General features: G+C 46.1%; 1 protein-coding gene across 4 annotated transcripts in view; it reads right to left on the reverse strand.

The window, feature by feature from the left end:
- The window catches only part of PRKCH (protein kinase C eta), a 160,434-nt gene that overhangs the window by 24,467 nt on the left and 113,012 nt on the right, over positions 1 to 22,955 (reverse strand). For all 4 annotated transcript variants that reach the window (XM_032444971.1, XM_015865795.2, XM_015865796.2 and 1 more), the window contains one exon: positions 15,030 to 15,184. In XM_032444971.1, coding sequence (XP_032300862.1) covers positions 15,030 to 15,184 — 155 coding nt within the window. The remainder of the gene's footprint in view (positions 1 to 15,029; positions 15,185 to 22,955) is intronic.

Below are 22,955 nucleotides of genomic sequence, written 5' to 3' on the forward strand. Positions count from 1 at the left end.
CTTAAGTCTTCATAGGAGGCGTATAACAGGCTTGAGACCTCAATGCATGGACAAGACTAAGAGGTGGACTTATGACAGACGGTGCCACAAAAGAGTAAAAAGCATATGCCTGTTATGTCACCTTGACAAAAACAGAGCAGCATTGACTCAAAGCCTGATACAGAAATCAGAATAAAACCAGGCCTATATCTGCAGTACAACGTGGTCCCAGTGCTTCCAGATGGATGGAAGAGCTACCCAACAAGATCAACGCCAGCTACCCACAGCCCACCTCTGCAGTCCTGTCCCTGTAGGATCAATACAGGCCCACACTGCTCAAGAGGCTCCTCTCTCCAGCAGCACAGTGACGTATTCTCATGTCACCACTCCTGCCACTAATCCTGCCCCATGGGAATTAACCAGTAGTTCAAGCCCAAGTGACTCTGTGCTCTCACTGCTAATCTCACAGCTGCTCATGAAGCCTACCCTCCCCACGCTCAGAGTCTTAGGAGGAACATTTCCCTCCAGCAAACACCAAAAGGGGGAAAAAAATATAACAAGAGGCACTATGCATCATGATTTTATGTGCAGACTGCCTCCAGCAACAGCCTGAGCAGCAAACAAACCTGTAAAGGCATTTGTAATGCCAACAGCACATGGTGGGGAAGAAGACACTCCTGCACTGAACCTGTATGTCTTGTCAGTCTTCTTCCTATTTGTATAACACGGCTAAGGTTCACTTTACTCTGACCCTTATCCTGAATCCTGGGAAATCAGCACAAGATGTCCTGTCACATTCAGTCAATTTTGGATTAAGCCCTTAGAAAAAAAACACACACGCACACAAAAAAGCATTAAACTTCCTAAGGCTGTGAATTACAGATCCAGATTTATGAAGCTAAGGCTACAGGCACTGAGCTCCTTTGTGTAATGGAATGAACAATGCCAAAGACAAGAGTATTCCGTATTTTTAGAGGGGGTTTCTTAAAAGCACTTTGCTTTGGCCTGTAGAATTCCACTGTCTGATTTACTATTCACTTTGGAAGGAGAGATATTGGGACTGAACAGACAGTTTGCAAAACCTCACTATTTGCACAGAATTTTCCTGCATGTGATGAAAAAGCAATCTCAGTGCTAACGATACACAGTGGGCTTAGAGCACACAAATGTCCCAGCCCTGTGCAGGAGGGAGAACTGCCCAGCCCCCAGCAGAACAGATTTGAAGCATGCTTCCTAGGAGCTGCTGTATTGAGATGTTTATGGCCATTGCTAATAGCACTGACTCCTTTCTCTAAGGCTCCAGTGGGCAAAGTGCTCTCCTTACTGCTCTGATCTCTCTGCTTCTTGCCACAACGATCACTTAAACAGCAGCAGTGAAATCAGATGGAAGAAGTATTTGCAAGAGCGTGGTGAATGGGTCATGGTTTATTGTTGCTGTTCTCTCATTACAGGGAACTCAATCTAGGCTGTGTGAAGCCCACATACCCTGGATAAGCAGGGCAGAGCCAGGTAAACTCCTGGCTGGGTATGCCAAGCTCCCTGCAATTCCACTCCCACTTCTGTGGACTCCTGTCAGCTCTGCACCATGATGACAGGGATGAGATGCATCTAATATGATGGTGTAATCCAGTATATCTAATCTAATATAGAGGGTATCAACCTCACAGAGCAGACTGGGAAGTTTATGTGCAGGAGGCACAAAGGAGCACTTTAAGGACAGGAATGAGAACAATGACTAACTTCAGCGTGCAGCAAACCCTAAATATGATGGAAATTTGGAGATGTGGCCCATGTGCCTTGCAGTCAGCTGAAAGCTGATTCAGAGTCAGTTCATGCTGTGACTCCATGTGCTCACTCTTCTCTTTCGGACCAGGACACCTCGATTTCTGGTATCTGGTGACTGGTTTTAACTCAGCCCTCTTCAGGCCAATACTAGATTTCGGGAATCACAAGTTTTACTGTTTTAACTGGGGAAGAGCTGAAACTCTCAGGTTCCTCTTTACATAAGCCTTTACTAAGTTCTTAAGGGTGTTTTTTTTATTACTATACATCTCTTTCTACAGGAATTAGATACTACAACTCTTCACTAAACTTATTTCCAATCTAGAAGACAAGAAACAACAGGGAAAACAGAAATCTTTGCTTACAGCGGTGATGACAGCACACCAAATCACAACTCACAATTGAACGTACTGCATCTGAACAGGACAGAACTGCATAACAACACACATTTCCTATTGCAATACCAAAGTTAGCCAACCTGAGGGCAAGATGTTTTCCAAAGAACCTTTTGTCTGTCCTTGCTAAAGGTACAAACACCCAGGTGACATCTAAAGTGCTTTGTTTTATAGCTTACATCCCCATCAAAGTTTAGCACATTTCACCTACAATTGTACATTTTTATCTTGTGGCAGGAAAACAGTTCTTAATGCTATTGACAACTCCAGTGGGTTCAGCCATCAAGCACTCTAGACCCACCTACCCAGAGAAGTACGGCTACTCTTAGATTGCTCTACTGTTTTCTGATGCTTTCCCCATCAATAAATAATTGATTAAGGACTAATGGAAGACCACAGAAGCTCAGGAGAAGAAGGACTCACTTCTGACCTACGAAAAAGGAACAAAAAGTGAAGTATTTTAACTTCTACATGCCAAAACGCATCACCCACAAAAGAGATATTAAAACTTGTGATTTCCTGGAGTCAAGGAGCAACAGAAGATCTGTATCCTCTCCATGTTTTGGGAATACTACATACACGTAGTAGTCAGTTTATATACACGTATATGTAGTTTACATACACGTAGGAGTCAGTTTATCTGACCCCCACTTCTTTTCTCAAGCAAACCTCACAGTGTTTTACTTCACAGATGGTTTGCAAATCCCCTTATGATTTTGCATGTAAACTGACTCCATGGTGGAGCTGTGAGAGCAGAGAGGGTGGGGGTGCTGGTGTTGCAGCATCCTTTGGGCTAGACCACATAAGGAAAACATCCACACGCCATGATATGGAGACCACTTTCTCATCAAGATTACATCCTTTTGCACTGGGAAAAGGTTTGCTTTCAAACACATGGCTGCTTTCACTTTCCACCCCACATTGTCCCTGTGGTGACTTGGAAAGCACCACTGCGATACGAATGCAAACCCAGCTCGGTTCCTCTTCTTTTGTATTATTTGCATTTCCCCACCCATGCCCACCTCCACAACCAGCCATGCTATACAGATCTTGGCCCTGGGGATCTGGTGCTCTGCCCCCTGACCAAGAGCTTGCAGTCCCTCCTGGCGCCAGCGGCAACCTTCATCATAACTGGAATGGCTTAAAACACAAAACACACAACAAAAAGAAAATCCTTATCAACAGCTTTCATTCCCCCACAGCAATCAAAGCATGCTCCCACAGCAGCTCTGCCCAGACACACGAGTGGGAGCAGCTGAGATGCAACACAATGTTTGGATGCAGCAGGCGCTTGTCCCAAAGCCAATCCAAGCTTTGGGGATCAGGCTGTGCACCCATGGATGAGGCCGTACAGCAAACTTATCCACAGAGCACTTCTTTCTATCTCGAGGGGAGGTGCCCCACAGCTCTGGTGCCCACACTGCTCTCATACCACAGACGCCAGAGCTCTGACACCAATGAAGCGTTACTCAGACAAGCGGCGGCTGCTGGTTTTACCAGCAGAGCTCCTTTGTCCTCAATTGCCCTGGGCAGCTGGAGCTTTTTCTGGCATCTGATGAGCAAGCCTGTGGCTTTTACTTCATGTGCAGAAATGAAATAGAATGTGGATCTAAGCTCTGCTTTTTCCTGAATCTTTAAAGGAATGTGCTCGGGTTTAGCTGCTAAGCTACCAGCAGAGCTGTTTTTATAAGCTAAGGATAAGCACTCTTGCTCTGGCATCTTGTCCAGCAGCACGGCACTGCTGCCCTGCTATTACTACTTTCCCTACTACTTTCCTGTCCCCTCGTTAACTTTGGGGTGCTGGGCAGCTAATGGTGCAGTGACAGAGGGACAGCCAGTGCTTCTCCACAGCTACACCCACCCCCAGCCCTGCACACGGGAACAGCCACAGCCCTCACCCAAGCAGAGGACACCATTCCACATTACTTATGTTGCAAGCGATTACGGGAACACAGACACTGCCCAGATCACTTTGGCCACGCTGCACTGAGGCTCGTGGTGTTGAATTCCAATGCATTTACTTGTATTGCGTAGTCCCTGCTCTGCAGAGCTGTCCCATCACACAGGCTGAGCCATCCCTAGGATCAAGTACCATTAAAATGAGCAAGGCTGGAAAAATCTCCCCCCTCCACCGCACGAGTGCTATATGGGCTCGTCATTGGTATAAGCCAACCATTACTTCACAATTTTCCAGCACCCGCAATCCACATCATCAGTAGGCAGGTGGGCTGGGCTATTTACGCGTGCAAACCACTTAAATGTTAACCCTGCAGTGGGTCAAAAGGAAAAGCAACCAGCACAGAGGGCTCTCAGAGCAGCCAGACTGTGACTCACAAGGAGGGTGCACAAATGCAAGGCTTTCAGCGAGGCAGACAGAGAGGTGAGGATTTTCTCTAGAGATTCATCCCAACAGACAGACAGACGCAAGGAAACACGGCTCACCTTTCCCATAACAGGCAGATCGAGTGACTGCCCTGCCCAGGGAATTGCTATTGTCCAGCTTATTGTTTTCTGCCAGGTTAAAAAGGGGCTGATAGGAGACTAATTGCTTCATTAGAGGGGGGAAAAGAAAAAGCAGTCTGGAGTGACCGAATTATTTTGTAGACTGTTGTTGTTTGGGTTTGTTTCCATCCTGTCTTAGCAAACATTAATGACTTCAGTTGCACGGGTATGGGGGAGGAAAGCCATTACGGTGAGAACATGGGCTGCACAGACATCTCCCGCTCAGCACAGCCCAGCTGGCCTCTACAACCATGTTGGCAACCATCACAGCTGTCTGTCTGTCCACCCTGGACGTCAGAACGAGGAGAGCAAAGGGAAACATCACATTTTCCTTTCTCATCTGTCTGACCTCAGCAGCTCCGACACTTCTGGGTGTTAGCTGCACTCAGTCGCCTCTCCAGAAAATAATGCTGGATGAAGAAAAAGAAGGGAAGGTTTCCCCAGAGAGTGCACAGTAAGGCACCAGAACCCAAAGGCTGCAAGATAAAGTTTGGTTGTTTGGGTTTTCTTTGTTTACAGAAGCCACAGTGAAACTTCTGAGACTACATCTGGTGCCCGGAGTGATAGAATGCATCCTAAAGCCAAGGCACACAATTAACGTTGAGGATCTTCCTTACATAACAGCACCTGGGACGCAGCCACTCGCTTGGCCAAGACTGCGAGTGGCCAAAAAAAGCCCAGAAGTGAGAAATGCCTGTGCTGTACCAGTGGCTACATTGATCCTCACTCATTCAGCACAGCATTCAGGGAACTGGGGATCAGGAGCATACAGGAATTCTGTGCTCACATCTATAAACCAAGTCTGCTGGGAGACAACCATCTTCTGACTGCAGGAATCAGATCAAGCCATCCCAGGTCACATTAGAAATGTCACCAGGGAAGAGGTGGAGAATTTCAGCAGGGGTTTTGGTTATAGGAAAGCGAAGGGAAAGCAGGGAAAGCTCTCTGCCTGTTAAATAATAACTTCAATTAACCTGTCCTAGACACGACAGAACACAGAGATACCTGATTCAGGTTAGATATTAAGAAAAATACTTCTCAGAAGGAGTGGTGAGGCCCTGGCACAGGTTACCCAGTGCAGTGAACAGGACAGCTTCCAAGATAGCTCTGTATTATTTTCTATCATATTTTTAATGTATTTATTTTTTGTCTAGTTAACCACCATAGGTGAGCTGAGAGGTCTCACTAGATAAAGAAACACAACAGAGACTTTCCACTCATTAATCAGACACGTGCCTACGCAAACTGCAGATATTTCATGGCCTTAGAGGCTCAACAGCCAGCCTCACTTCCCTCTGACTGCTTTCCATCAAGTCAGCACTGCCTTCTTGAGGGTAGACGTGAAAACAAGTTTCAAGCAGCTCCTTCACAGACTAAAGCATCTATTTGGCAGATATGGTGCTACAAAAGCTTATCTGGGCAGTTCTTAGGGATGCTGAGTTCACTTAGGAGGTCAATTCAGTTAGGAGTTACACTAATCACCAAAACCCCAACTGGTTGCCATCAGTCAGCCATTAACTTCCATTAACTCTGCAGCTCAAGGCACAAGGGCTTTGGGCCCTCCACAGGCAGCAGAGCAATGTGCAAAGGGAAGGACACAAAGGAGTGCTGGGCCACACTATATAAAGCTATCCACTGCTGGCTCCATTTGCACAATCAATTAGTTCCTCAAACGAATCGTGGCACTCAGCCCCTGTTCTACTTTGCCTGCAATGAATATGGGTACAGAGGCTGTTTCCTCTTCTCTAGTGTTTGCAGACAAACCTCATCACTGAGAGTGGGAACAGCTGAATTCACTGTTTTGCCGTGTCCCAAGCAGCATAAAGGAGATGGAGAGCTGCAGCCCTCCTGCGGCTTCAGCCCTGGCCCTGCTGAGTCCCCACTGAGCAGAGCCAGCAGGACCTGCTCCTGCTCTGTGCCCAGTTTGCTGGGGCAGAGCTCTGACCTCGCAGCGGGTGGGCTGTCTCCTTGGGAGCAAGGCCAGCTGGCAGAGCCACAGCAGCTCCTCACCTTCCTCATCCATGTCAGGGCCAGGCAGAGAGACAAGAAGGAGGAGCCCACTGCCAAGATCTTTGCTCCTTTTGCAGAGGAGAGGCTGAATGCAGAGACTCCTGCTGTAGAGTTGCTGCTTGGGCACCAGGTTTGGAAACAGCAATATATGAAATACCGAAACAGCAAGCTTCAGCTAAGAACAGTTATAATGCAAGAGGAAAGTTTAAGAGAAACACACTGGCAACGACAACAGCTAAATTACAATGATGAGATTGAAATCTCCAAAACACAGATAAGCATGCAAATATCCCTGAGATGCTGGGAAACTGAAATACAAAGCGCAGTAATTCAGCTTTCAGGAACAAGTGAATGAGGATACGGGACCTTGCTTGGTGCTTGTTACTTCTTCATGATCAGGTAAATGTCAAAAGGAATGTAACCAGATCCAGAGAAGGGAGGAGAAAACCCGAAGCCTGCCTGCTAAATGCCATGTACCGGATCAGCCTCTGACACGTGTCCCACACAGCCTGTACACTGCAATGTGCTGCAGCTGCACGGTGCCAGCATTTGAAGCTTTATTTGAATGATGATAAAGTTGGAAGGGACAGCTTCCTACCGCTCAGAAATCAGTTCAGAGCATGGTACACCTCTGCAGCTTTGAACATATCACACCTTGTAATACAGTTGAGACTTGAAGGCCTCCTGCTGCTGTTCCCATTGTTGTCAGCTGGAATATCTCCACTACCTTTACTGGAATAATAATCAGGTAATACAATTCTGAGACTAAACTGTGCCTTTAGGCACTGCCTGATAAATGGGAGGATCTCTATGCCATTAACTGCAAAAGTGTTATGACTCAGAGGCCAAATGATGAGCAATGCTTTCCCCTTGCTTCACATGAACAGGCTTTGCAATTTGTATCCATTGCTGCACCAGCAGCCAGCTACAACCCCAATAACCAGCTTGGCTGGCACACAGAGGGCAGGAGCTGAGTTGTGCCCGCTGTCCTGCCTGGGGCAACACGGACATCAGGTGTGCTCCTTACCCTATGGCACAGCCAGGCTGCCAATTCGGTCTGACACCCAGCAGTGAAAGTACCCACTGCTTCTTCCTAAGGTGGTTATCAAAGCCAACCCTGCAGGCATTCAAAGCCAGGCTGGATGTGGCTCTGGGCAGCCTGGTCTGGTGGTTGGCAAACCTACACACAGCAGGGGGTTGAAACTAGATGATAATTGTGGTCCCTTCCAACACAGGCCATTCTATGATTCTATGATGTTGCTACCAAGCCAGAACAAGTCAAATTCTCCCTGGAAAGCCAGGGCAGTTGCTGCAGGCCAAGTATGTCAGCAGAGCTGATTTCTCATTGTCACTCTTACATCTCTAGCAGCTTCACTTACCGCAACTTGTCGTACTGCAAGAAATCTTCCATTTCAGCAAGCCAGAGGGAACAGATGCAACAGCATTTTGTTGGCATAATCTTTGTTTTAAAAACACTGTAGAAAACATTCATTAAGGTTGACAGGGACCTTTTCCTCAGCTATAAATATCAGCCTCCCTAATGCTAACTCATGGGTCATATTCTCTGACATTAACGCTGAAAGCTTCTTCAATTCAGTGTTATTTCCAGAATGCAGGTGGGTCCAAAGACCTACCATATGACTGGATTAATGGGAAATTACTAACCATTTCTTATTTTCAGAAAGTCTAATCTATGTATTTCCAGGTGCTCTGGGACCTAAAAACTTGAGTCTAATTCTGGGCTTCTCTTTTGAGAGCTTTGGCTGTAACCGTGATGTGTAGCAAATTCATAGATAACATGCTTTCTAATTGTGAAATGTCTTCATAAGAACGCAGCGGTCCCTAAAAACACCAGAAAACAATTAACATTTAATTGCTTCTCTCTGCCACACATGAGCAATAGCGCTTATTTCTACTGTACTGGTACCAGGACTACCAAGCAGCACAATGCTCTCATTTCAACCACTCAGCAATGAGTCCATGTCTCACCGTGCAGCACACAAGTCATTACATGCAAAAGCAAAGCTACACCAAAGAAGAACAAGAGTAAAAGTACCAGGGACGTAGATTTAGGTGAAGGTTATCCAGCCCTGAGGCAGCTGCATGAGCCAGACAATCTCTTGAGGCCCCTTCGAGCTCTGTATTTAATGATTTATACAAGCTCATCGTGTGCAGAGTTTGCAGGTTTCAAATCAATCCCTTTAAATAAGCATAAAGGAAAAGTAGACACTAGCAGAGCCAAAAACTTCTGTAGGCTATTCATTAGCCCTTAGTCATGTGGAAAGTTGCATTAAAGTTCACAGACTATACACAGTGGAGTCAATGGGGCACAGAGATCTGATCTGTGGATCTCAAAGCAGGACTGCTCTCTGTAAGCACAGCTGTAAATCAGGACCGTGCTGTCTTCACACTGACTGATTTAATGTGACATGGAGCTGTGAGAGGCTGTGTTTTATCTCTGATCAAGTGCACAGAAACAACACCTCAAACAGCACAGGCAGGAGCTCAGCTTGCAAGTGTGTCACAAGCACAGTTTGGTGGGAAATCATATAGAAGAGATACCACCCATAAGCACAAACCACCGTACAGAAGCTGCTGACTGTCACATAGGATAGCTGCAGACACTACCACGCTCCCCACCCTGACAGACATTCCTTCATATTTTTTAAAGCTAAATGAACCACTTCCAAGTATTCCAGCACCAAGTTCTCCCCCCAGCATTAAGTAGCTGCTGCAGGGACCGGGCTGCTGGTATGCCATTCTGTGCCAATTTGTAGCTTTTAGCTGATTTGCTTTACTCGTTCACAGTAATCAATCAGTTTACACCACACCACATTCTTTCTGCTGCTCTCATAACATAGCAGATCCTTTTCTTGTCCTGCTTACATGTATCTGCTGCAGCCTTCTCAGCCCCAATTCAGGAAAGCACCAAGTCCTTCAAGCTCCATCAGCAGAGGTCTCAAAGCAGCAGGGAGTGCATCCCTTATGCCAAACCAGAGTGGGTAGGCTCTGTGTAGGCACAGCAAAGCCTACCTACAGGTGCACCACACTTTTGCAGGCTCACACGAGAGCTTTCAGAACAACTGTCCAGCTTAAGTAACAGCTCACAAAACAAAAGATTCACCTGTGTTTGTTAAGAAAACAAAGTCACGCATAGCACCTAAGCAAGGCAGCAGTAACCAATCCCCCTTGCTTACCTCCCACCAGGCAGTTTGCCTTGCAGGGCAGTGCTATCAGCAGCAAACAGCCCACCTGCCCATTCACATCCCTGGGGAGAATCTCTCGACTTCAGGGGAAACCAGATCCAACTCCAGACGTGAAAAGGGGCAACGTGAGATGAGAATAAACAAAATCACCAGTTGTAAAATAAAGAAACAGAGAGAGAACATGAGAGATCCTATGTCTACAATGTCTTGACCCATGGAAAAAGCAAACAGCACGCTAATAAGAGCTGCTCTGGTAACAGTGGCTCTGTGTAATTAGGAAAGGCATTCAGCTCCTGTTTTCAGCATGTAATTTTTAATTGATTTTGCTGAAAGAAACTTTAGTGTTGTTTCAGTTCATAAAAGCCATTCCAGCAATACTGTTTTCTCCTTAAAAGGCTTATGTAAACCTCTCTCCAAATGTCACAGGCTTACTGTTTGAATTGGCTGGGAATTAACCTGTTGCAAAAAACCACAGTGCCTATAAAAGCCACCAGTCCTGAGACATACAGCTGCAGACCTGACGGGCCTCTATTAAGCATGGTCGAGTCACAGGGCTTATGTAACACTCTGCTGCCTTTATCTTGGTGCTGATGGCATAGCAGAGCACAGGGACTTGGTGCATATCATCCCACACTCAGACTGTGACACAGAACAAGCAGACTGACATACGGCCACGGGCCAGTCACAATAAAAATCAGGCAGTCATAATGGCATAGGAGTGGGCTAATCAGAATGAGCCCTCAGAATATAAGAAGGGTTTTCATCTGTGAAACAAGCAGCCCTTTTTCCAAGCTTTCCAGCCCTGTGCTTTTCTGGCTTTTAATAACCTGGTTTGTATACACCCTTAGCGATACACCTGCCACTGTGCTGTGATGAGCTGGGCTACACAGCCCCATACTGTGCCCTGGCAAAACCAGCCCTGATGTGCAGAGTGACACTGCTTCTGGTTCCATAAAACTACTAGCCCGAGGCTAGTTCAGGCACCTCACCATGTACTGCATCCTGTATCACCTCCACAGGTAGCAGAGACATTCTGAAAAGCAGCTGTTTCATCAACCTCCATCCTGTTTAAGATACCACTTGCATATCTCTTTAGTATGCAGGCATGATGCCTTCACTGAGGGTCACTTCATGGGAAGGCAATCACAGCCACCAGCAAAGCTGCACGCCAACCCATGCAATGGTTTGAATCTGAGGACAGAAGGGCAGATCAGACATTCTCACATTAACAACACCTGGAAGGAAATGCTCTGCTTTTAAAATAAACCCTTATAATTGCTCACTATCTCTTTGTTTTGAAAAGACTGTAAGTGGACAAGTTCATCTGCACTGTGTAGGCCACTGTGCAGTCTCACAGTGCTTGGGCTGAATGCTGTTTTGTTTTGTTCCCGGCATGCACAGAAGCCACAACATGCTTCCTACAGCCTGGGAACTGCTGAACTGGAAAGTGGAAGTCGGGAAGAGCTGCCTCAAGGTAAATAAGGCACACAATCTTCACATAAAAATCACAAACAAGCCCACCAACCTGCAATAGGGCCCAGCATGCTGGTTTTTCTTTAGACGCATCATTAAATAAAGAAGCAGTGCAAGAAGCATGCCCTGTGAACAAAGATTTTATCTCCGATAGCTTTCATTACTGCCTAACCTTTTCCTGGCAACACTGAGCATGAGCTGATCCTAAGCATGCCCTTGTCCCACCCCTCTGTGCCTAAGGGTGTGCAATATGCTATGATTTGATATGCTGAAAAGCTCGTTTTCATGGCTGCATTTGTTCCAGCTCTATTCCTTGCATGATAGGATATAGGGCCATGCTATACTTGTTAACATTGTGTTTCCAGGAAGCAACTATAAATAGGCACAGCTGAGATGACAGCTAAACCTCTGCTTAAGGCGAGCCAGGCATGTTTCCTCTCTAAGGCCAGAAAGTCACCTCTTCTTTGCCATGTTGCAAGTGAGAAGGAAAAGAAAAAGAATATCTGTGAAACTAAAAGCTCACTTAAAGAAAGAAAAAACACCCGCACACAAATATGCTCACATACATTTATAGCACTTCTATTCTGGCCAGAGCTTATTAACAAAAAGCAAACTTTTAACAAAGTGAGAGGCAACCACTGAAAATTTCAGTTACATCATAAAAGTCATCCTATGAGAGCACCTTTCCAGCATCAGGCTGACTCTGACCTTAAAAAGTCCCACCTAACCAATGCTGCCTGCCTGTTCTCATGGGCTCACAGCAGCGACGCAGAAATACTGCACGACAGCTACTTCCAGTCGTGTACACGTGGCCAGAACTCAGCAGACGCAGAGCCAAAGTGACACGTTTTGGCTGCTTATCAATGAACTTTCAGGGCTCACTCCCAAAGCTCTCTGGCATTTCAAGGCAGAGAAGACCCAGCTTTTGGCAGGATGTGTTGCAAAAGCTTGATGGTCCCGTACAGTCACGGTGTTAGTAAATGCAGGCTGCCTCCTGAGTTGCTTAATCTTGAAGGGAGTGGGGAAATACTGTATTGTTATATTGATGGTTAGCCCAGAAGGAAAACATATGACACAGCGTATTTTGGGCCAGAGACTTACTCCACTGAGCCTGGGAACCCAAAATGAAGAGGCTCATTGAACGGCTTCTGGCAAAACACCTTCTGGTCAGGTTTTTCTGGTCTCTCTCCCCATTCCTCTCAGCTTCCTAAGAAAGCTCTCAGATTCAGCAAAAAAACATCATCAAACCCTCTTATAGAAACACGGTGATTTTCCTCCAAGTATTTCCTTCCCTTCCCGTCTGCAGGCTCCCTTCTGGAGCCAATTTCACACACCTTTCAAAGCCCAAGTTTGTGACCCAACATCAGCAATCACAACTATGACCAGCAGCTCCCTCCCCTTATACCTTCCAGAATGGAATCTCCCAGGCTAATAAAGGCTAATAAAAATAAAGAGCCCTCCCCACCCCCTTCATCCACCCCATGCAGCTGAAGCTACCTGACTTCGTGGCCCAACCAGTTTCACAAGATCAAAGCCCATGCAGTTGTTCAAGCAGCTTTTCAATTACTCCTCCTGTTTCTATCATGACTTACAGCAGCACTTGAAGAGTGCCAAAACCCAGCGGGATTGATTACTTCTGCCCTGTGACAGGCAGTGGGCTGGGGTACAGTACAAGCTGGAAGCATAGTGGCATTACGTTAGACACAGTTATGCTGCTGAATGATTGACAAGTATTGGATGTCACTATTTTAGGGATAATATCATTTGCCTAATTATCTGGCAGCATCTCTCTTCAGCAGCTGGCATTATTCACAAAGGAAGAATTAGACCGAAATCCAGCTGTAGAATAAGCAGATTTGCTATTCCATGCAGACAATCACCATGTTTTAGAAGCTCAGTATGTATGGTATATATCACTAGTAATTTTCATACTCCCGGGCCCTGGAGAATATTAAGATGATACTCCTTCTCTGTTTTACTGTGCCATATGTATCACATGATTTCATACTTTAAAATAATTTAATATTCTCTGTCTTCATCTGACCATCTGTTTTTTATGGAGCTCAAGCCAGGAGGAGAAAGAGAAGTTGCCTTACTTGATTTATCCTATAATCCCACTATAGCAAAGCGCCTTCTGCACAACCCCTTGGGCCAGTTCAGCTCTCAGCTATTCAGATTTTAATGTATCAAAACCTGGGTTTATCTGACATGGCAGAATGCACTGCTAAACACTAAACAGCATCACCTGAGCTAAACTACGCAAAACCCCAAACCAAATAGCACTTGGCCCAACCCACAGTCTTGAAGGGCTTCTGACTGAGACTGACTCGCATTGGAATTGGTCCCATATGTGGGTTACAGCTGTACAGCTTTAACCAATCCTTCACTGTTCTGACATGCCACAAGTAGGATTGAGCAAGGCCACAACAAACCATACCCAAATATGCATGTTCTGCTGATGGAACCCAGGTAACAGAATCCAAATGAAACAACTGACTGTTCCTCCTTTCCAATGCTATGAGCAAGAGGATGCCAGGGGTTATGGAAAACTCTTAAACTAGACTGTTTCACTACTGACATCTCCTCGCTACAGTGTCCTTTGCCACCCCAGAACAGCACTCTCAGGGGATGCTGATTGATTGAATGGTCATCAAGGTCAGGGAGGCCACAGAGCAGACCAGCTGTCTGATCCACACTGCCTGCCCCATGCCTTGTGATGCTTGAACTGATAGTGAGCACTTTAGCAATAGAGAAAGGAAAAGATTTAACCAAAGTGCCCCCTTGGGTCCTGGGAGAGGACAAAACAGGAGAGCTACGTATGGGAGATGGCTTCCTGAGAACAGCTTTGAGACCAGGGAGCGGAGGTTGATGCAGGATGCTGGTTGATGCTGCTCCGACCCTAATGCGAATGCAACCATGTCAAACACAGACACAGGCAGGAAGAAGAATCTCCCCCTGTAGGACTGAGGTTGGAATGAAAAGACATTCAGTAACTGAGCTGAACAGCACCAGACAGGCATGTCAGATTCATAGGATTTAAGCAAAGGCTCACACTTAACACAGGAAAATAAAATGGCTTAGGTATAACAAGCACCAATTTGCCTTTAAATAACAAGGCATACAGTGGCAAAGCTCCTTTTCTTTACCTCCCAGAAAATCTAAAGGGTTTCACCGAACACTTCCCCCTTTGCCATCAGTTTGGAACGTGCTCCTCATCAGCAGGACAGGTCCCTTAGCTTTGGGGCTCTGGTCATCCAGCAGCAATGTCCCACATCCAAAAGCACAGACTCTGGGGTGTGCAGATGAGGGCCAGCTCTGAGCAAATGGGCAGCCAGACCTGCAGAGCCATGTGAATTGACACCAATACAAACACCCCAGGCTTGGAAGGAAAACCTGTTTTCTTTGTGTCTGCACACACATCATAGGAACACCCTCCCTGCAGACAATACAGCAAGCAGGAATTTCAATCCTTTCTGGAAGCTGGGTGCACCTCAGGTATTTTCCAATGGGAAAGCAGAGGTGCTGTTATCCCAGCTGACAACTTGTTCCTGGTGGGCAGCAAGAGACAGTTATTCACTCAAGCAGAAAACTCAAGCTATCATCTCAGCCATGGGAGTCAGACAAAGAGAATGAATGAATGAATGAATGAATGAAAGAATGAATGAATGAATGGAGAGCTCACCGATAAATGATGCCTCTTTCATGGAGAAACATAAGGGCTGAAATAATTTCTGCAGCATAGAACCGGGCCCGATCTTCATCGAAGCGACGCGACTTCTGAATATGGAACATCAAGTCCCCGCCATTTACGAACTCCATCACAAAGAACAGGCGATCCTTCACACACGCAAACACAACAGACATGAACAGCATTAATCATATCCTCCATCAGGCTTAGAAAATTCTAACTATCATCACCTAAACATAAACAGATTGAGCACCCTATGAGACGTTGAGGGAGAAAAGCCACCGTTGGGGTAAGGGGAAGAACCAAGCCAATGTCAGGAAGATCTGTTAATGCCTCCTTGCCATGCGCTCTCCCCCCCACACCTCCTCAAGTTTTGCCCCCAGAAATGAATTCATGTTCACATGGGGATCGGGCATATCAGCAGGTGCTGATACAGGGGGTTTGCTGAACTGGTTCCAGCAGTGGGATACCCCTTCAGCAGCACTTTCTGAGCCCAGCAATCAGATAACAGCTAAAAGTCATTCCCTCCTGACCCACTGAAACCTTCTAGGGATAAATGTGTTGTAGTTCAAAAGTGCATAACCAGAATGCAGCACTGCCACAGCAGCACCATCCCTCTGAACACCAATAACAACGCCGCCTCTAAGGTATCCCAACACAATTTCTAGGGAACACACATTGCCTTAGAGAAAGGGATTTCCTGCCATCCACTGCATGGAAACTGCCTTTTTGGCCTCCATATTTTAGCCTTCCTGACAGCTCTGATTAACCTAAAGATCTCTGTGTGATGAAGGAACTGATAAGGACAAAGCATAAAACAAAGTCTCAGCTGGGCAGCAAAACGAGCAGCTCAATAAAGCTCAGCCCATTAACCACAGCTGCTAGTCTTTGAAGTTCCTATTTTAGCCTCGTTGTGGATTTTGCAGAAGTCTGCAGATAGGGAGACACTTGCTTAAACTGCAAGTTCAACAGTCTGGGTGAGGGCTCAGTGTGTGCCAATGGGGTGCTCACGTAATTGAGAGAATGGATACACAATGATTTGCCACAAAACTAAACCCTAGGATTGTTTCAGACCGTTTCAGCATTTCCCTGGTGGGTGTCTCAGGACATTTAGCACTAATTGTTCCAGTTTTACCCAGGGTAACAGGAACAAGCAGAGCAGGCACACATCTCACGTGAAGCCAGCCAGCCCTGCAGTGGTACTATGTGACCTTGTCTCCCCACCAGCCCGTTCCCAGCTCTGATGTTAATCATCTGCAAGCTGGCTTTTAAACCCTCTCTAAATTTAAGAGGATGAGAATTGTTATTCTCCACATTCTGGCAGCCAGCCACCTTGCAATAACAAGATTAAAGGCATTAACATCCTGAGATGTACACAGAAAAGCAACCAGGAAACCCTTCAGTCCTCTCCATCCATGAGCAAATGCCTCATGGTGGAAGAAGACAGCTTGCTTCTCACCACCATCCCGGGTTTGGTTCTTCTGTGCTGCTTTGGGAAGCAATAAGGCTTAGGTAGGTGCATACCCAGCAATCTAACAGTGCATGCAGTACCATGGCCATATGCTGACTGCTCTTTCCAGTCCATACAGACAACAGCACTTTAGTGTGTGTTTAGCCAGCTTAGAGCTGGCTTCGTTATGGCAGCAGTCTAGCTAGAGTAGCACACACTGCAAACAGAGCACCAACACTGGATCTTCAGCTCACATCAGATCTGTAAAGCCACACCACATTCACTGCAATTGGAAAGAAAAAAAACCCTCTTACCAGATCCTCTACAGGAAGTAATTTAATTTACCAACAACCTGACAAGGGATGTGTGTGTTTACATAAGTAATATGTGTGCTTGTATAAGCATGCACACAGTTAGGAACAGGTATGTTCTACTCTCTCCTAAAGGTAAGCTTCGGGGAGACAAAGTTAACCCTTTCTCTCTGCTTCTCTAGTGCAGGCAGAGCTCCATGGCCCATCTCAGACTTCTGGATGCACTTCTATGATCTGCAATGCTTAAAGAAAGCTCCTCCTTTCTTCTTAAGACATTCCAGTAAGCGTTGAAACATTATGTCACAACATTTACATTTACATCATTATTTACATGGGAATATGCAGTAGACATGAATGAGTATCACTGCACAGGTTACATCATGCTCACAAGTGTGCTAACTAAAGCTAAGTGATAGGACAAGGGGGAATGGCTTGAAACTAAAAGGGGAGATTTAGGCTGGATGTTAGAAGCAAATGCTTTACACAGTGAGCTCTGCTCCACAGAGCTCTGGGTACTCCATCCCTGAAGGTGCCCAAGGCCATGGATGTAACATGGGCAGCCTGACCTGGGGGGGCTTGGGGGAGGGGTAACCAGCCCATGGTCTTTAAGGCCCCTTCCAAACTAAGCCATTCTATGAATCTTCTCCAGCTGTGATTTCATTTCATAGGCCAAGCATGAATAATCCACTACTTAGTTAATGAAGTGCTCCTGTTTTGACTACCCAAATTTTCATGTGTTTATTTATTTGTGCAGTGTCCAGCTCAAGTTTACAGCTTTCTAATACAGAAGCCCTACATGGCTGCTGAAGGAAACAGCAAGATGAGTATTACAGCTTCTTCATAACACAGCAAGTGTGCATTGGCCTCCTGCAAACCTGGCAACAAATGCCAGCAAGATCATCACTTGTGGGGATCATGGATTTAAGGACCAAGCAAGGGCTGCTGTTTTCACTCCTAAATGAGATCATCAGCCTGCCAAGCTACAAAGAGCAACTCCTTTTCCAGCAATTGTTGAGAAGTAAAATAAACAGTGGTATTTTATGGAATAAATAAAGGCAATTTGCAGCATGCAAAGAAAGAGTAGCTTGAAAGGGGGGTCAGGGAAGGGAAAGCCTAAAATAGCAGGCAGTTCAGATGCTTGCAAATTTGAGCTGGCTCTCCCTGTCTTTCCTGAGTGCAGGTGCTGCTCTGCACACAGGTGAGAGGAGGCTCAGGTGAGCTCTGCTTTACACCAGGAGGCTGCAGCTCCTCTCTCAGGTCCAACCCCAATTGCCAGCAGGAGCTGTGAGCTCCTCCCTGGGGGTCTTCTCAGTGCAAATCAGGGGTAAGAAAAAACTGGAGCGTTTTTGCCAGGGCCCAGCGCTGAAATCCTCATGTTTTCTGTTTTGCATTGCTCACAAGCTTTCCCTGATTTGCAATCTCTTCTTGATATTGGCAAAGTAAGAAAGAGCATTCGAGTCAACAGGAAACAGTGACGCTAAAGCTTTCACAGCAGCGGCAGCCGCATGAGGAAATCACATTGCAGCCTTTCTGTACTGGGATGGAGGTGAATAAAGCCACAGAGCAATTGTTACAGTAAACAAAATAAACATTTGAAGCGAGCATAAATACAGCCCGTGGAATCGGGTAAGTCCCTAAGGCTGGCTTAAAGCTAGAGATCAGCCCTGCTGACTTCACTAAGAAGACAACCAGTTGGGTTTCTAGATTTGTTTAAATGTGAGTCTGCTATGCTGGGGCCATCTAAAGAACACACAATGCATGCCCTAATACCAAACCAGATACCAGCTACCCTCAAATTCCAACCCAAACACTGGTGTAGCCCTTTGTCTCCCCTAGATCTATTTGGAAGCTGTTTTGAATCCTTGTAACTTTCTTCTTATTTAAGATTGCTATCACCACAGGAATTTTAATAAAATCCAGATTATATTAAGATCTTATTGTAATTTTATTAAGATCTTTTCTCTGCCCCAAAAAAAGGGCCAGCACAATGGCTGGTTTCTACCCACTTCCAGTTAAGAACCATTCAAGGCCAGGCTGGATATGGCTCTGGGCAACCTGGTCTGGTGGTTGGCAGCCCTGCACATAGCAGGGGGACTGAAACTGGATGATCATTGTGGTCTTTTTCAGCCCAGGCCATTCTATGATTCTATGATAAGCCACACAGAATTGGTGTCATGCCAAAGACCACTGAATTCAGCTAGGGTGAGACCATTACCTCCTTCCACATTAAACAAATGCAAGAGGGCAGCATCACTACCCCAATTTACGGGGTGTGGAGGGAAGAGAAGGGGAAGAGATGTATTCCTATGTGCAAACATCAGAGAAGACAACACAGCTCTGTGCCAGAGCCAGCAAAGTGGGCCTGGAGGAGTTCTGTTCATCCCTCAGCAGCAGAGCTCCCCCAGCACTGCTTCTGCCCATGCTGCTTCCCTGCAGGACAAGGACACAACCCAGGAGGAATTTCACACTGCTCTTTTGCTGACAGCTGTCATCCAGGGCAGCCTAAAGGAGATGGAGTGCTGGTCAAATGTGGTTTAGAGCTATGGTGCAGTCCTCCATAAAAAAAGAGAAGAGAAAAAAAGTCTGGCAGTGGATTTCTGCTAAGCTTGCATTTCATCCTTTTCAAAGTAACTCATGCACAGAACTCCTTAGAAAATCAGCTTTGGACTTGATCTGAGTTCACTGAAGCCAAAGGGTTTCCCCAAGAAAACAGTCATTTTTCACTGTTTTGGCAATATAAGCTCTGCAGAGCAGAAAGCAGGCTTTCAAAATTATCTTCCTACAGACACAGCTGTGTCACTGCTCCACAGCAAAAGTTTAATGCTTCCAAAACGAGTAGCAGAGCTCAGGGAGCTTGTAAGCAAATTATTACATGATAATAACTAGAGCTGGCAGGCTCCCTCAGTGTTCCCAATGTTCCCTTTCTCCCTTTGTGGCCAACAACCCCCACACAAAGCAATCTGCCCAGATCTTGCCAGGAGCGTGCAAATAAGCAGGACATGCTCAGGACTGGCCTTTGGGAAGCCACACTTCCAGCTCCACCAGAAGGACAAGTGACCATTATCTGGGTCAATGCACTCCCAAGCATGGGACCTGGAGGAGGAATAATAAGCAGGTCTGTTTCCCAATGTTTATTTTCGTAGGTGTAACACAACCAATAAACCTGGATCACAGATGTCATCAGAATGGGTACAATATGAGGGATGGGCAGAAGAGCTGAATCATAGAATCATGAAGGTTGGAAAAGACCTCTAAGATCACCTAGTTCAACTGTCCACCTACCACCAATACTGCCCACTAAGCCATGTCCCTCAGTGCCACATCTCAGATCCTGAACACTGCCAGGGATGGTGACTCCACCACTCCCTGAGCAGCTGTGCCAACGTATCACTGCTCTTTTAGAGAAGTCTTTCCTATTACCCAAACTTCAGCTGAAGTAGCTGAGCTCAGCCCCAAATTTCCAGGCAATATCCAAGCAGCACTCAGCTGCAATGGAGCAAAGATGCTGATTTATGCTTGGCAAAGCTTTGGTCTTTTGATTTCATAGCAGAGTGACTACATTAAGCAGAAGAGAAGAAAAATCTCCATTTCGTGTCTGCTCAGCTGGAATTATCTGGATGCATCACTTACGCTTCCTAAACACGGTCACAGTGATGTCTGCCACCAGCACCCATCGCCATGGCCCAACACCCCATACAGACACAGTGCAGGCTCTGCAGCAGTCTACTGGCTGACCTCTGCTGCTCCATCAGCCATTTTCTCCCTGTGCTTCAGCAGCTCCCCAAGTACACACCAGCCCTAAGAACTGCTTACACCAAGGAGAAATCAGACCACAGCAAGGAAGCAGGCAGAACCATACAGCCTTAGTGCTGTTGGGATCAGAGTGTGCCCACCACATCTGTAGGGCTGAGAAAAGGAAGGTCTCTTTCTCTCATTAGGTTTTATCGTCTCTATCAGCCAGAAAGGGGTGAAGTGACAGTTCAGACAGCAAAGCAGGGGAAGCTGCATTTCCTCTCAGCTTGATGAGCAAGTAAATGCACTTCTGAGAAGAACAGATCACATCCCTCATTTCTGGCTCTTGCATCACTATCACAGCTGGGCAATGGGGCAGTTACCGCTCATGACCACACTCTGCTATTTTATGCTGCTGACAGTAGGCACAACACTGGCTTCCCTTATGCAGCAGCAGCCAGGCACAGAAACATCGCCTAGAGAATAGCAAATTGGCTCTTGTATTAGCATAAATAAACTCTCCGGAGTCCCTGGGGGTAAAGGCTGCCTTGTGCACGCATGTGCACGCAGCACAGCATTAATGCTGAGCTCATTCCAGAAGAGCTGTGTGACTGTCACAACCCAGGGTGAGCAGATGGTAGCCATGGGCTCCCACATGCTCCCAAACAATCTCACTTCATCTTCCACATTTCTGTCTGTCTTTTCTTACTGCTGGGCTGAAATAACAAGCTCGCAGGCTGGAGAGGTTTTGTAACATGCAGTCAAACACAATCATTTCTTTGGGAAAACACAGCCTTTGGGAAATGCAGGTGAACCACATGCACAGACTTCCTCCCCATCTCACCTCAAGATGGTCTAATTCACACTAGGATTAGCTCATTTTGCTACCAAAATCTTTTACTCAACATATATTCAAGAGGACGATATTAAATCACTTTATTTGCATCTGTTTTGTTAGCAACAAAAAGTCCAAAATCACAGGCATGACATCAACCAGCTCATGCCAAAAATCCTTTCAGAATCCCAATTCAGAAGGGGGAAAAAAAAAGCCATCTTGGGCATTCAAGTAAGACATCCTAAATGTAGAACACAGTGCAAGAAGAATGAAGGAAGGAATCAAATCTAACCCTCCAAATCTCATTAAACAGCATGGAGAAGTACACAAACACTGCTTCCCACCTAAAGGATCAAAGGGCTGGCTGAACTTAAGGAGGAATAAACCCAGGAACAAGGAGTGAGAACATACCAAGCTACAGACATCACTCATTAGCCAGAAATTCATGGGACATCTGCACCCCCCCAGCTATAGCTGCTGCTATCGTGGTGTCTCAGAAGAGAGCAGCTTTACAGAGATTATCATTTTTACAGTTCAGAGCAAGCTGCTGGAATTGCTGCTTCCAATTTGGATCGATCAGCTTGAGACAGCTCTGGCCTGTTTTCCAGAAATACTATTTGCAACGCCTGCTGGCTTCAGACTGCACGTGGAGAAAGCCAGAGACCTCTGAAAGTTCACCTAAAGGTCTGCAGGAAAATCAGAGCGGCAAAGTAAGGGTTTCATGAATCCACCCAATGCTGCCTAGAAAGCAATACAGGTTCAAAGAGAGCTAAACCAAAAGCACTGATGGGTTCAGCCTCAGCTAGTTAACTCATCTCTGAGCACCGACAGCTGCTTCTTATTTAATCCTTTCTCAGCACTAACCATCACTTGGTCATTCAGGCTGATTGGAAGTCGGTTTCATTTCAACTCTGTTTGTTCTGCAACTTTTTAGATTTTAAAGCGAAAGGAAAATAATATTTATGGTTAACCACAGTAAATATATGCAACAAAACGTCCTCTGGCTACCCTTGTTCTAAACTTGACCATTTTGCCTAACAGGTACAGGTATCTCTCATAAGCCTCTGCTGATAGAGACTTTTTCTCAGCCTGATGGAAATGCAGGTAGCCAAAGTCCCTCCAGTGCCCAGGGCAGGAAAGTGACTGCAGCAGTGTGAAGATGATGGGATCTAACACTTCAGGTCATATTTTCACTTCAGCTCATATCACCTCAGTGTGCAGTGTAAGTGTGGACACCCAGCAAAGTTCACAGACAAAGTCAGAAATGTCAGTCTGATCTTGTTTCACCTTCTGAAGCCAAAAGTGCTCTGCCTACAAATAAAAACTACCCAACCTCCTGCAGTGAGACCACCAGAGGTGTGACAGTGCACACCAGAGATACAGCTGAACTTCTCTAATAGTCTGACGCATCTGTTTTACCAACAAGTCAGACTGTTGTGCTACTAAAGACATCACGGGTTTTTGGTGGACGCCTACAAAACCAGTTTTCACCGATCTGGCTTGATCCCATGTTACATCAGACATAAGTCAGACTGAGAAACAGAAGTAGACTGTCCATGTGGTGGTCATGAAACAGTGGTCGAGGTGACCCT

Source organism: Coturnix japonica, chromosome 5, assembly GCF_001577835.2.
Source record: "Coturnix japonica isolate 7356 chromosome 5, Coturnix japonica 2.1, whole genome shotgun sequence".
Lineage (NCBI taxonomy): Eukaryota > Metazoa > Chordata > Aves > Galliformes > Phasianidae > Coturnix > Coturnix japonica.